A 14,988-nucleotide genomic window follows, 5' to 3' on the forward strand; every position below is an offset into this window, starting at 1 on the left:
TATCCACATAGTGAAAGGTCATAAAAATGAACTGACTAAATTTCAGGAATGAGTATCAAACCCAAATCTTTGACTCATGAAATACTTCAGTACCTAACACATTTAAAGAGACTTAGGATCTGTTTAAGAAACCGGCCCAGCTCAATCAATACTTTCCCCCTTTAACAAGATTTTAAATATACTAGGTAATGGCTCCTGGATCTGTTTTGCTGCCTCTTTTTGAATTAAAATCTGTGCCAGGCAGCAGACCAAACAGTAGCTTAGAAGGATTGGAAGGCTCCACACCAGAAGACTGCAGCCAAAACAAACACAAACCTGCACTTCCTGAAAGATTCCCATACAGTGAACTTGGATTTTCATCCATTTCCAGAACATAGAATCATAGGAGATTAGGGTTGGAAGAGACCTCAGGAGGTCATCTAGTCCAATCCCCTACTCAAAGCAGAACCAACACCAACTAAATCATCCCAGCCATGGCTTTGTCAAACCTCTAAGGATGGACATTCCACCACCTCCCTAGCTAACCCATTCCAGTGCTTCACCACCCTCCTAGTGAAATAGTGTTTCCTAATATCCAGATTAGACCTCTCCCACTGCAATTTAAGACCATTACTCCTTGTTCTGTCATCTGCCACCACTGAGAACAGCCTAACTCCATCCTCTTTGGAACCCTCCTTCAGGTAGTTGAAGGCTATTATCAAATCCCCCCTCACTCTTCTCAACTGCAGACTAAATAACCCCAGTTCCCTCAGCCTCTCCTCATAAGTCATGTGCCCCAGCTTCCTAATTATTTTTGTTACCCTTCGCTGGACCCTCTCCAACTTTTCCACATCCCTTCTGTAGTGCGGGGACCAAAATTGGATGCAATACTCCAGGTGTGGCCTCACCAGTGCCAAATAGAAGGGAATAATCACTTTCCTCAATCTACTGGCAATGCTCCTACGATACAGCCCAATATGCCATTGACCTTCTTGGCAACGAGGGCACACTGCTGATTCATATGCAGCTTCTTGTTTATATAATCCCAGAACTGCTGCTGAGCTAGTCAGTCCCCAGCCTGTAGCAGTGCATGGGATTCTTCCTTCCTAAGTGCAGGACTCTGCACTTGTCCTTGCTGAACCTCATCAGATTTCTTTTGGCCCAATCGTCCAATTTGTCTAGGTCACTCTGGATGCTATCCCTACCCTCCAGCATATCTACCTATCCCCCAGTTTAGTGTCATCTGAGAACTTGCTAATGGTGCAATTAATCCCATCTTCCAGATCACTGACAAAGATGTTGAACAAAACTGGCCCCAGGACCTACCCTTGGGGCACTCTGCTTGACACTGGATGCCAACTAGACATTGAGCTGTTAAACACTACCCATTGAGCCCAACAATCTAGCCAGCTTAAAATATATATATACATACCTATCTCATAGAACTGAAAGTGACCCTGAAAGGTCATTGAGTCTAGCCCCCTGCTGGACTAGCAGGACCAAGTACTGATCCCTAAGTGGTCCCCTCAAAGATTGAACGCATAACTCTGGCTTTAAAAGGCCAATGCTCAAACCACTGAGCTACCCCTCCCCCAGCTTTCTATCTGCCTTATAGTACATTCATCCAATCCATACTTTTTAACTTGCTGACAGGAATACTGTGGGAGATCATATCAAAATCTTTGCTAAAGTCAAGATATATCACATCCACCTCTTTTGCCATATCCACAGAGCCAGTTATCTCATCATAGAAGGCAATCAGGTTGGTCAGGCATGACTTGCCCTTGGTGAATCCATGTTGACTGTTCCTGATCACCTTCCTCTCCTCCAAGTGCTTCAAAATTAATTCCTTGAGGACCTGCTCCATGATATTGCCGGGAACAAAGTGAGGCTGTAGTTCCCCGGGTTCTCTTTCTCCCTTTTTAAAATGGGCACTATATTTGCTTTTTTCCAATCAATTTTAAGCACACAATTAGTTCCATTGTTGACCCCCAACCTCCCCGCCTGGCCCAGCAGCCCTTAGGTATATTGTCCAATTGACAAAAGGAGGAATCTAACATGATTTTTCACATGGTGCTGGAGAACCAGCCTGTTCTGCACTCGCCTAGCAGTGGTGATTCCTGTCTCATAGGGCTGGGCCCAGCTCCTCTCTCTTCATGACCTAGGGGCAGCCAGGCCAAATCTGAAAGGCACTGCGATCCTGGGCACCGGACTGCAACGTCCAGAGTGGGGACCCAGACCCAGTCCCATAAAATAAGAGTCACTCCTGCCAGGTGAATGTGCAGGAGGCTTGCTTTCCAGCCCTGCCCCCACTAACCACCCCCGTCCCTCCCCCCCCGCCACACTAAATTGAGATTAAGTTTGTGGTGGATCCATCAGGCATGACAACATGTATGAAATTAATAAGCCAAAAGGTATAATGGAAAGTGGCATCAACACTGACTCATTACCCCACCCCTCCCATTGCAAAACCTGGCTCTGCCACTATCTCTCCTCAGAGAGGGTTTGGGCATGTATGTGGCTGACAAGAATATTCCCTGAGAATATAACAATTAATGCAACAATAGAAAAGTCTTGGAGGGGAGATAAAAACTCATGCTGCATTAAGAAAATGTTTAACTATTAGTGAGACCAATTGAAGGGCAATTCTTATGTTCCTGTGGTTTAGTGACCTCTTGATTTTAATGTCCCTGGAAAATGCATTAATTTAAGATTTCATTTGTCATTATTGCTTTACTTCTAGTATGCAGTACTAATCTCTTACCTTAATCCCTTATCTTTCTGCTGCTTCCCTCTTCCTGGTGTTTCATCTTTCATACGTGTCTCTCCTTTATTGTTTTTAAATTACTTCTTGCATATCCTGCTCATTTTCATTAGTCTTTATATCCAGAGTATATTTATCGTTAGATGACATTAATAACCTTCAGCATCCATTCATTTATCTTCCAAGATCTTATAATTCCCCATTGTGTCCCATTGCGTTATCTGTTTTTCCATTATTCAGCATTTTATGCAAGCTTACATACATTAACTATGCTGAACGTCAGGTTGCTTAACTTTTTTCCTTCCTTTTAAGCTTGGTCCTTTGGCCTGCTTTAGTCATAGTCACGTTGAGATGTACCCTACAGGGTTTCCTTTATAACCTACTAGTGGCAGCACTGATACAGCCAAGGGAGAGTAGACTGGATGCTACTAAGCCTTGTGTAAAATCAGCAAAACTGTCAGCTACATTCCAGCTATCTTTATCATTGATGAATATAGAAGAGGCAGAAACAGCAGGACAGGCCTGCAGACAGGGGTGGGGTGGGGGGGCGGCAAAGCAGGCAATTGCCCAGGGGCCTGGACAATTTAAAAGGGCCCGGGGGTCCCTGGCCGCTGCTGCCAGCAGTGCACCGCAGCAAGGCTAAGGCAGGCTTCCTGCTCACCCTCGTTCCATGCCACTCCCGGGAGTGGCCAGCACATCCTTGTGGCCCCTGCGGAGAGAATCTCTGCATGCTGCCCCCGCCCTGAGTGCCAACTCTGCAGCTCCCATTGGTCAGGAACTGCGTTCAAGGGTAGCTGCGGGAGCGGTGCCTGCAGGTAGTGGACTCCCTAGGCCCCACACCTAAGAGCTGCTGCCGTAGGGGTGTGCTGGTCGCTTTTGGGAGCCGCCTGAGGTAAGCGCCAACCCTCTTACTTCCTTCTGCACCCCAACCCCCTGACCCAGCCCAGAGCCTGCACCCCGTACCCAAACTCCCTCCCAGAGCCCGACTCCACACCCTCTCCGACACCCCAACCCCCTGTCCCAGCATGGTGAAAGTGAGTGAGAGCGGAGGAGAGTAAGCGCTGGAGGAAGGGGGGATGGAGTGAGCAGGGTGTGGGGCTTTGGAGAAGGAGAGTGACAGGGGCATGGCCTCAGGGAAGGGGTGGGGCAGGGGGTGGGACAAGGGTCTTTGGGTTTGCACAATTAGACCGTTGGCAACCCTACCGGGCGGGCATATGGAAGCCTTGGTCATGCTGGAAGAGCGTGCCCAGCAATGCAGCCAGCAGCTCGCTGGGCACCAACCAGCGCAGGCGCAGTACCGCCCAAATGTCAGGCGGACCGCATCCACACGTGGGGGCCCATTGACTGTTCTGCCCTGGGGCCTGGAATTGCTGTCAGTGGGCCTGAAGCAGGAGCGGTGAACTCGGCGCTAGCAATTTCATATGTAATGGGAATAACTGTGAAGTGGGCAGTCATAAGTGACAATAAACAATGAGCTCTACAATATCTTTTCCAAACAGTCACTATTCTGGTTACAACCACATGTTAGTAAAAGAACTAGCTCAGATTTCATCCACCTTGGAGAAACAGGGGCCAGATTGTGGCTCTGAGAAGCACAGTTTGGTTCCTTCCCTGCTGTTGGGCAGTGCACCAATGTGCTCGGCCCTTACTGGGGCAGGATGAGAGGATTACAATCTAGTTCTTAATCACGTCTAAAATGTAGAAGTGGTGCAAAAGTTCACCAGGGGGAAAATATGTCTATAAAACTGTTTTTTCATTGAAAACCATTTCACACTGGTCAAAAGATGAACAAGGTGATGTAAAAGATCTTTCTCTTCTCTAATCTCTGGTCTTGATTTTCAGAGGTGCTGCGCTCCCACGGCTCCTATGAACGTTGGGTGAAGTGGTGGACACTCAACTTCTCTGAAAACCAAATTTCCTAGGTCTATGACTATGTTTTTTTTTTAAACCTGCAAATTATTTGTTTCATTCTCCTGAGGAAATGTTTTTCCCTAATTAAAAATAATAGGCGTAATAACTGTAACAATAGATTACATGTAAAATCCACATTAATCGAAATTAAGTGGAAAATTGAACAAGCGTATTACATTACAATGCACACAACTTTATCCAATTATTCAGCCTCAAACTTAACAGCTCACAAACTGTGCTATTAATTAGAGTGACCGATATAATGAATCTGATGTGCATCAGCAACAATATTTATTTTAAAATGATATTCCACCTGCCTTATTACTAATGATGGCTTCAAAATGTAATAACTTTACTCTGAGTTGTAGGAACTCTAGTTATTGGGCTTTGTGCTGCTGTTTTATAGAATTATTACCCAGCCTTTCTTTACACATTTGATCTCACTCAGTTCACCTGATACATTGTAATGAGGCTGCTTAGCTCTTCATAGAACCTGCTAGCAATTGTCAAAGGAAATCTGAGGGAATTAGGTGCTCTGGTTTCTGCAGCTGGGGAAAGCAATCATTACATGCGATTGCTTCCACTTGCCACAGAGCAGCAAATTTGCCCCACAGCATGTGTCTGTTGGTCTGCAATACATCAAGGCTCTGTAGTTAGAGAAAATCTAAAAACCAAAGGGAAGGAAATAAATTCTCTTAATACCGAAACACTAAAAAATGGAGATTTGTTTGCATTAAAGTCCCAAATCAGAATATTCCCAAACTTTGGGAAAATTTGTACTTGGCCTGCATCTCTAATTCTTTTACAAAGTCTAAAGTGATCTGAGGCCAGTTGACCAAGCATTGTTTAAGCACATGCCTAACTTTAAGCATATAGGTATTCCCACTCTCCTCAGTGGGACTGTGCATGTAAGGTAAGGCACATGCTTAAATACCTTGCTGAACTGGGTATTAGGCCCTGATTCTGGAAAGCCCTTCAGCAGATGCTTAAATCAATTCCCATTTAGAACAGCATTTAAGCATACAGTTAAAACTTCCAAGCATGTACTTAAGTTCCATTCTCTTTGAATGGAACATAAACATGAATGTACACTCTGGCACACGCTGCATGATTTTCAGGATTTACTTGCTCTGTCTTGTGCATTCATATAGAGGAAGAATTTAAAAAGAAGAAAACAAACGTGTGTTGATTTTGCATTCCCTGGTGCTCCAATCTGGGGAATCTCCTGCTGTCTCACTCACGGTGAGAACAGTTGGTTAAACTCTACAGGAAAAAATCAAACAAGCAAGAAGAGCCAACCTGATGGTATTCAGTGCTCTCATGTGTGGATAATCAGTTTGGCTTTTAACTTTTTTCAGCCAGCAAGGACTGGAAGCACTGTAGAAAGAACTTGCTTAGGCCTGATGCAATGACGCACTTTGCATCCCTCTTGAGCATTCCCTCTGGTGGATGAGAAAGGTCATTTTGAGTGGTTCTGGAACTAGGCCCATCCCTCTAAGCCTTGGTAAGAATTATTGCTATGATAGAGCATGCTTAAGTGGAAAGAATTAGGTGGGGAAAAATGAGGGACTCTCAAGGGTCTCCTTCAAAACAAATAAGCCTTAAATATGAATCAAATTGTTTTTATATTGTGTTCATGTTAAGTTAGTGGGTTAGTAACAGGAATTTACTATGAATCCTGTTATTATGGTAGTGCCTCGAGATGAACCAAGAATGGGGCCTCCGTGTGCTAGGCACTGTACAAAAGCAAATATGCCCTCCCCTGCAATTCAGTTTTAAATTCTGTCACAGAATAGAAATCCCCCCCCCAATATTGCTTTAGGAACACTGAAAAGTTTAATTTGAATAATGTCAAATGATTATATTCTATAATATATAAATATAATAGAATATTAACATTCTTGTACAATAAAAGTTGAAATGAGAAAGACAAAATGATGTTTTACATGTTTTCTCTTGAAAATTTAATCAAATAAACAGTCATGAGAAATGTTTTGATTTCAGCAAAACTGCATTTTCCAGTGGAAAACTGTTCCACTGAGAATTTTTTTTGACCAGCTCTAATTTTCACTCGTTGGGACTGAAGGGAATTCCTGGTGATACATTTAATATGCTTTTGTGTCCAGAAGAGCGGATCTTCCATTCTGATTTATGGTCAAAGAAACTGAGTTCCGTAAAGCTGAAAGGCTAAACACGCTCTTTAAAACAACCCCAACACCACCACCAACTGTATCATGAAACGAATATTTACTTGTGTTATTCACAGCCTGATTTGCATTTAAGACCTGCCCCAACAAAACGACTCTTTTCATGGATTTCAGTTTGATTGTAATGGGTTTTGAATCAGGGGCCAGATTTTCAAAGATATGTAGGCAGCTAAAGATGTGCAAATAGGTGCCTAACTGGATTTGCAAAATCACCTAAGCAGGCTATTGAAATCAATAGGAACTAAGCACCTAATTTGCTTAGGCACTTTTGAAAATCCCATCTTTAGATGCCTAAATATCTTTGAAAATCTGGGCCTTTATACTGAAAATTTCCTGCATTTGCAAAACACCACATGAAGTCCTTAAATTCTACACTAGGGAAAATATACTGCTGAAACAAAAAGCTAAAGAAATTGGTCTAAGTAAGCCATCAGATAAGAAACATTATAGGACCTACATCCATTTAGTTACAGTTTACATTTGTTATTAAGGATAGAGACACTCCATCTACCTAATCCATGACATTAGATACTCCAAGGAGTTGTTCAAGTTCGGATATGTAGTCCATGGGGAGAGAAATAGGGAATGATGATGTTGTAAGGAATCAAATCATAATATACAATATCAAAGGATACCAGCATGCATAAAAGGAGGGAGATGGGGAGAGTTAGGGTGGAAGAAAACGAGTGTTATCTTTGAAGTCAGCGTTCAGAGCAGTTTGCAGAATTTGGAAATAAGCAGCTGTAGCAGGAAAAATAAATTTGTTTAAGAGACTGAATTATTAATGTTTTAAATCCAGGAACACCACAAGCATCTTTCTCCAGTCAGGTGCAGCACTGTCTATAGCACTCCTCACTGCAGGCTGTTTTCTTCTCTGAGCGATTCTAAAAAAATGGAGATTTATTTGCATTAAAGTCCCAGATCAGAATGCCTCCAAATGTTGGGAAACCTCAGAGCTGGAGCCAAACTTTGTAGCTGCCCTGCATCTTTGTAATGAGTTAAATTGAAAACCTCTGGATTTGAACCACACCTACCACCCTCCTGAATTTTGAGAGAATTAACAGGGTCCCTGAAATGTGGGCTTGGGCACGTTTCTAATCAGTTCTAAGGCTAGAACATATCTTAACCTGCCAAGGCCCAAATGTGGGATGGAATGAGTGCCAAAGCGCCAGACTGAAGGACACAAAAATTATTTATGGAGGAAAATTAAAATTCACTCTTTTAAAAACCGAAGTGGATTCTTCTATCATTTCAGTCCGATTATTTTTTTTAAATTTCTGATATGAGTAATTAACCATAAAAGTGAGGACATGCCAAATTAGTGTAGAATGTAGACAGCTAAAATGAGCGATGTCCCTCAAAATGAGGGAAATTTAAGAGGCACAGTCTCAGACAGGGACTGGGACCTGCCCATGCTGGCTGTGGCCTAGCCATGTAAAACCAACTTTGGCTTTTTGTTTTGGGGTTTAGCCAACATATGTTTTCAATTCTGCAATGTAACAAGATGATATTTACATTTGACTCCAACATTATATCAAAAAGCCTCAAAAAAGCAATGTGTGATGGAACTCCAACATCAAGGGGACCAGATTTGACAACAACTGTGGCTGGACCTGAATTCCCATAACTGGTGAGTCCTCTCAACCTTGTTAAGTATCTGCCATTCCAGCTAGTTGATTTTCAGTGAACACCATAGACATGTTTGCATTTGGCTTTTGTGTGCCTGTGCTTTCTATAGCAATCGTGGTAGAAAACTGTTTCGAGTTTTAGTTCTGCTATTTGGGCATTTCCATCTCTTTTTTTTTAGGTAGTGAAGAGTTAACTAGTTTGATCATTAATGGAAAGATATTCTCATCTTCTGGGGCCTTGCTCTTATTCATTCAGGATGCTGGTACAAAGATGATTTTCCTAATTCATTGCTTTGACCATGTCATCCCTCTCTTTGCATCCCTCCATTCTCTTCTCTATCACACCAGACATAAGCTACCTTGTTTTCACTTTCTAGGCTATTCATGGCCTATCCCCACCCTATCTTTCATCAACTCTCATTCACTATCAAGATGCCAACTCCCACCTCTGATCAATCAATGATCCCAGCCTCCGTTACCCACTTGTTCAATTTTCCAACAAACACCTTTGTGCTTTCTCCCATGCTGCTCCTCATGCATGGGAGGAGCACTCTGTAAACATCTGCAAAGCGGCCTCAATAGCCTCATTCAAAGTGTCTTCACTGTGATGCCTACAAAAAACTTGACAGCAGACAGCTGGTGTGGTGAGACCAATGGTTATCATAATGAGGCAATGTTGTCTCATTGTTTCCTTGTATTCCCCAATTTGTCTGTCTGATCCATCAGTCGTCTCTTGCCTTATACCATGAGATTTTGGGGGCAGAGGCCATGCTATTGCTCTGGGTTTGTACAGTGCCTAGCACAATGCCGTCCTAGGTGCTACAGTAATACAAATAAATAAACAAAACAGTAACTGTTTGAGCCATAAGCACCCATATTAGAGGCCTCTAGACTGACAACAACAGATTGGTAAATTCAATGGATAAATTCCTTGACCCATTGAAGTCAATGGCAGTTTTGTTATTAACTTCCATGCATCCAGGATTGTACCACATGACTTATTTTGGTGAGGTTTCAGTTTGCCTAGAGAGGAGATGTATTAGGAAAACATTGTTGCTAGGGAGAAAAGGCCCTAGGAATTTGGAACTCTGTGTGTGTATTTTCTTTTGTGAAAGAGGGAGACACTCATATATACTCAGGCTGCAAAGGTCTAAAGTTATATAACATCAAGGGATTGGATTAACCTCTTGTGACATGGTGCTGGTGTTGGACATTCATTGACTTCAGTGGAATTACTCAGCTGCTTAGAGCTATGCTCATGTTTAATTGCCTAGCTGAACTGGGGCCTTGGTTAATCAAAAGCATCTGATTGGTGCCAGAGGGGAAGCACACTCCAATTCTTGTAAAATCTCAAGTGTTCTTGGGCTATGGAAAGTCTCCAGTTAAAGGTGTAATTTAAATCCTTTGCTCTGACCCTCAGTCTACTTAGGTGGCTCACATCAATTCTCCTGTGACACAGAATTGATAACATTGAGCATGAAGTCAGATAAGTCTGCAAACTTCTCCCTTTCAGTAGTGTTCTAGCTGGGCAGAAAATCAATGTACTAAACAACAGCAGTAGAAGTGGCACCCATTTGGATTAGGTAAATATACTCAATCTGCACATAAAAAAAGGCTTGATGCTAAAATGTCAACATGAGTCAAAGTATATGTGAAGACATGGAAACTTATCAGAAGTTAATAGAAATGAAAGAAGAAAAGCTATATTCATTTGGGGCTGTTTTTCATGTGCTCTTTACTTTATCATCACATTTTCATTTTGCATGACTCACTGAATTTCCTCCTGCCCTAATAAATAGTGACTGTGTAACAATGACTGTGTACATTTTTTGCCTACTATAAAATGAGATCTACAAGGCTAGCATCACTCATGAATCTTGTGATGGGGTGTTCGCCCCACACTGGAGTGGAAGAGGCCTGTCATACCCTGCCATACTCCTGGAGGCCTGCCATACCCTGTCGCAGAAAGGAGCAGTGGAGGTGAGTCCTCCAAGGAGCCTAGGGAGGCTGCATGGGAAGCAGTCAAGTGGAGGGAGGCTGCACAGACAGCCAGTCAAGGCCCAGCAGACTCGCATAAAAGGATCTGCAAGGCCAGAGACTGTCAGTTGCTGTGGAGAGCCAAAGGAATGAGGACTGTATTCCTAGTTGGCTGCAAGAAGGGGAGCACCTTGAACAGAGCAGTTGCTTGGAGGGACCAGGAGAGCAAGAGTGAGCTCCTGGCTTGCTGCTGGCTGAATACCCTGAGAAGAGGGCAGGGAAGTGACCCAGGGAATTGACATAGCATTGAGTGAAGTTCAGGAGGCTGATATCTACAGTGTCCCTGGGGAGGGACCTGGAGTAGTGGGTAGGCCTGGGTTCTCCCACTTGCAACTGGTGAAGTGACTAGACTGTTGAACTGAGCTACTTCACACTTGGAAGGGGGAAAGCACAGATGATGACACATTCAGAGGTCTGATTTATGAAGAAGACGCTATGGTTGTTGGACCAAGGCTGGTCTGCAGGCAAAGACAATGATGGGAGAGACACCACCTTGAGAGGGCACTCCAGCTGGCAGAGCTAATCCCTCTGATTGCCAGCAGGAGGCACTGTTGTGGTGAGTGGACTCCATCACAATCTATACATTTCGCATTTGTGAGAGTGAATCTATCTCATCATCTCAATATACAGGGATTTGAAAGCACAGGCTAGAGTTTTCAAACATGGATGACTAAATTTATGTACCAAAATCCAGATTTAGACATCCACATATGCAAATTTTGGCCATAACTCCTATTACTTATTTCAATATTTAAAAAATATATTGTTTATATGAATAGATATTATTATCAATATGACATTACTGCATTAAAATGAAGTGGTTGACTATAGGTCAAATTCTGCACTCATGTAGTGACCTTAGCATATTGCTTATTCACCAAGTTGTTCTTTTAACTATTACTTCATCCACCTCCTCCATCCCACCTTTTTGTCGATATCTTCTTGCCACTGTCTTAGACTATGTGGTCTCTGTGTAGGGGCTGTGTTTTTTTTTTAAATTTTCTGTACAGCTCCCAATACAGCTGGGAGTCCTTTGACTGGAGTCACTAGAAGATACTGTAATAATTTTTTATGCAACTCCTATTGAGCTGAAAATATTTAACTGGATGAAATTAAGGGCAAAATTCTGCACTCATAGCAGGATAAATATGACACATCAACAATATATTATTTTCAACTGTAGGCTTCAAAGCATTTTAGTAAGGAAAGCAAGTATCAATATCACCCTTTGTCTAATCATACCAGAAGAACGGGAGACAGTGTCTGTGGTACAATCTGGCCACAACTTTACTCACGTGAAGTATATGGGAGTACCTTGCAATAAATAGTGCAGTTCATCATTATTTCCTTAACTGTTTCCCCCATTGGAGAGTGCTGCGGCCAGTCCTCCCACTTCCTGTCCTAGCTACAGCAAGCCCCTTGCTGGGATCCCACTGCCCTCCCCTCGTATGGGAGTTATTGGGGGCTGGTTTCCTGCTGTACCAAACACAGGAGCCCTGAATCCCCCTCCCGCAGCTTCCTTAAGGGATGCACTGCACACCTGCCACATTTTTCAATTTACTAAGTTGTGATGTGTGAACCTCCCTGCCAAGCGTACTGTGGGAATGGTGAAAAAACCCATCCTGACTCAGCCAGACTGATAGGGAGGGAAACATTCCTTCCCATCCCCCAAGGAAAGAGGTGACTAGCGTAATCCCCACAGTGGTTCCTGAAGGCATCCGGTCCTACTCTGATTCTATGAGTGGGAAGATGGATGGTGCCAGCTGGATCCCAATGAGAGAAGGCTTCTCTGGAACTGCTCAGGATACAAATACCACACCTTCCTCTGGTCACCTGGAAGCTCAGTACCCTCCCCCCAACCTGGTATGGCCACTTCCTGTTCCTCCCTGCTTGATTCAGGTAAGCCTTCCCTGTCCTCCCCCTCTGTCACCAATAGCAGAGGAAGCTCCTATAGGGGCTATCACCCTTGTTCTTTCAGTCAGCTGGACAAAGGACCCATAGAATTGCAGTTAGTATGTTTTAAAAATGAGGAAATTGAGCTGGACAGAAGTTTAAGTCCAAACTTTCAAATTTGGGTGCTTAAAGGCAGACACCTAAATCCATACGTAAGCACCTATATAAATGGATAGATTTTCATAGAGGTGCTGAGCACTCATTGACTTCATGAGGAAGCCATACTGCTACTTTGGGGACTGGAAGCTATCATGAGAAAAACCCAAGGATTTGAGGCCAACCTCTGCAGCCCCCAGACTTCTTGCTCCTGAGGGCAACATTCAAAGAAACTCTGCAAGGTGAACATCAGAGTTATTAGCCAAGCCTTGTGTTCCCCTCTTGTGAGTTTTAACACAAGATGGTTAGATCAGAGTAAAACTTAGGAAACTAAAGCAGCATGATGACCAATAAAATTGAGCATAAACTCCATATTTGCAAAACAATGCATATTGAAATAGATACCAACCTGGACACATCAATGGCGTCTGAATAGTGGTCACCATTAAATCTTTAGCAGATGGAACTATGTTAATTACACGCAAAAAACCAACAATAAAGCAGTTAAGGATATTATAGCCTAGTCTAGTCTGCTCCTTTTCCAGAGTTCATTGACGTGGTAGCATTGGACAAAGCATCAGAGCTGGAGAAAGTATTCAGGGAGACCAATTTGACAAATTTAGTCCTTCTTTCTCTGCTCACAGATTGATAGCAAACAGATTAAGAGGAGCCTAAATTTCATTTTCAAAAGTGACAAGCACTTAGGAGCCTAAATTCCATTGACTTTCCACTAGACTTAATTATGAAGGGACTTAAATTAAATGCATTTTGGTCACTGCAGATAGACACCTTGTGAGGTTTTCAAAAGTACCTAAGCTTTTAACTCCCAGTGAAACCAATGGGAGTTGGGTGCCTAGTCACTTTTGAAAATCCCACTAGCTGCTTCTCTGAATTTTCAGGCACCTAAATACATTTCCAAATCAGCTTTTAAGTGCCTAAATTGGTTTTGAAAATGGGATGCAGGTTCCTAAATCGCTTAGATACTTTTGAGAATTTTTACTGTTAAGTAACAGTAAAGTCGCACAGGAAATCAGTGTCAGGTCAGGGAGTTGGACTTGGGTCTCATAAGCAGCCTAGTACTCTTAACTTCTTGACTAGTCATCCGCTCAGTGGCAGATCTGGGATTAAAATTCCAGACTTTCTGACTTCTATTCCTGCAAATCTTGCTGCCTTGGCATGGTATTATCTAGTTAAATCAAGGCTTTAACCTTAGTGATTTTAAGTACAAATACATAAATAAATCCAACTACTTACTGTTGCAAGTCTTGTTGTATTTAGTATTCTCCTGTGGATACCCCTTCAGCTGGCACTGGAACCTGTGCTGCCAGAATTCCTGAAACCATGGATTTCGGAGATTGGTTTCTGGCCGAAGCTGCAGGTAATAGTCATCAAACCATTTCACATCAGGAGACTGAAGCTTGATTGTTATTCCGCCAACAGCTTCCCGCTGATACCCTTCTGTCACATCGTACCTGTCTGCCCAGCCATCACTGCAGAGAGAAATAAAAGAGAGAAAACACTGTGAAGATACTGCTTCATGCGCCATTCTAAAGAACAAGGGAAGTGCTACTTTGCAAATAGCAGTAGAAGCAAATAGATGCACACTCACACCAGAGATCTGGAGCGTGGAGTTCAGTGAAGTATTAGTAATACTTCGATTAGTAGCATTCAGCATCTTCTATTTTCTTACACTGAGTATTCATGTGTAATCAGCATTTTTTATTTATATAGTGTATTCTTAAGCTTGTATCCCAAGGAATCCAGACCAGCAATATAAGCCACTGCCCCAGTCCTGTAATTGACTGTGTGCATGTGCACCTCTGCATTGCACTGAGCCCTGGTGACTTCAGCGGGCTGGTGCTTGTTTGGGCATATTCTAGCCAGGGGACAACTTAACGAAAGTTCCACAGAATCTGTAATGGCTTTGCAAAAACCAGACAGGAAGCTGGCTTTTAGAATCATGGCTAAAAGAGCATCACAGTAAACTGAGATGCCAATGGCAAACTACCAAATGATAATAGCCATCAAGCAGTCTGTTAGCGATTCTCCTCCACTTATTTCACTTAAAATCCCCTCAGAACTCTGACTCTGAACTCCAAGCAGAGCTGGTAGAAATACAGGAAAAAAGTCATGAACATTCCAGTGGATTTCTCCATGCACAAGCGTTTTTTTTCTTTCATAGAAATTCAAAATTTTGACAAAAATTTTCCATAGAAAAATTAAAATTCTGAAAGTTTCATCTGGCTCCATCTCCAAATGATACATATTTAAGCATAGTGTTCCCAGCTCCTGCTGTTTTACCATGATTGCCATATTTGGTATTGTTCATAGAGCCCCAGCTTCTGAGGCCATGGGATTATGGGAGAATCTTGGTTTTCATAGGGGAAAATAGAGAGTTTCTGACCCTCATAGT

At 42.8% G+C, this 14,988-nt stretch overlaps 1 protein-coding gene across 4 annotated transcripts in view; it reads right to left on the reverse strand.

Annotated features, from left to right (window-relative positions):
* GRM5 (glutamate metabotropic receptor 5) overlaps positions 1-14,988 on the reverse strand; it is a 370,943-nt gene that overhangs the window by 61,228 nt on the left and 294,727 nt on the right. For all 4 annotated transcript variants that reach the window (XM_030559058.1, XM_030559048.1, XM_030559067.1 and 1 more), the window contains exon 4: positions 13,830-14,065. In XM_030559058.1, the coding sequence (XP_030414918.1) occupies positions 13,830-14,065 (236 nt within the window). The remainder of the gene's footprint in view (positions 1-13,829; positions 14,066-14,988) is intronic.

The sequence above is a fragment of the Gopherus evgoodei genome, chromosome 1 (assembly GCF_007399415.2).
Source record: "Gopherus evgoodei ecotype Sinaloan lineage chromosome 1, rGopEvg1_v1.p, whole genome shotgun sequence".
NCBI lineage: Eukaryota > Metazoa > Chordata > Testudines > Testudinidae > Gopherus > Gopherus evgoodei.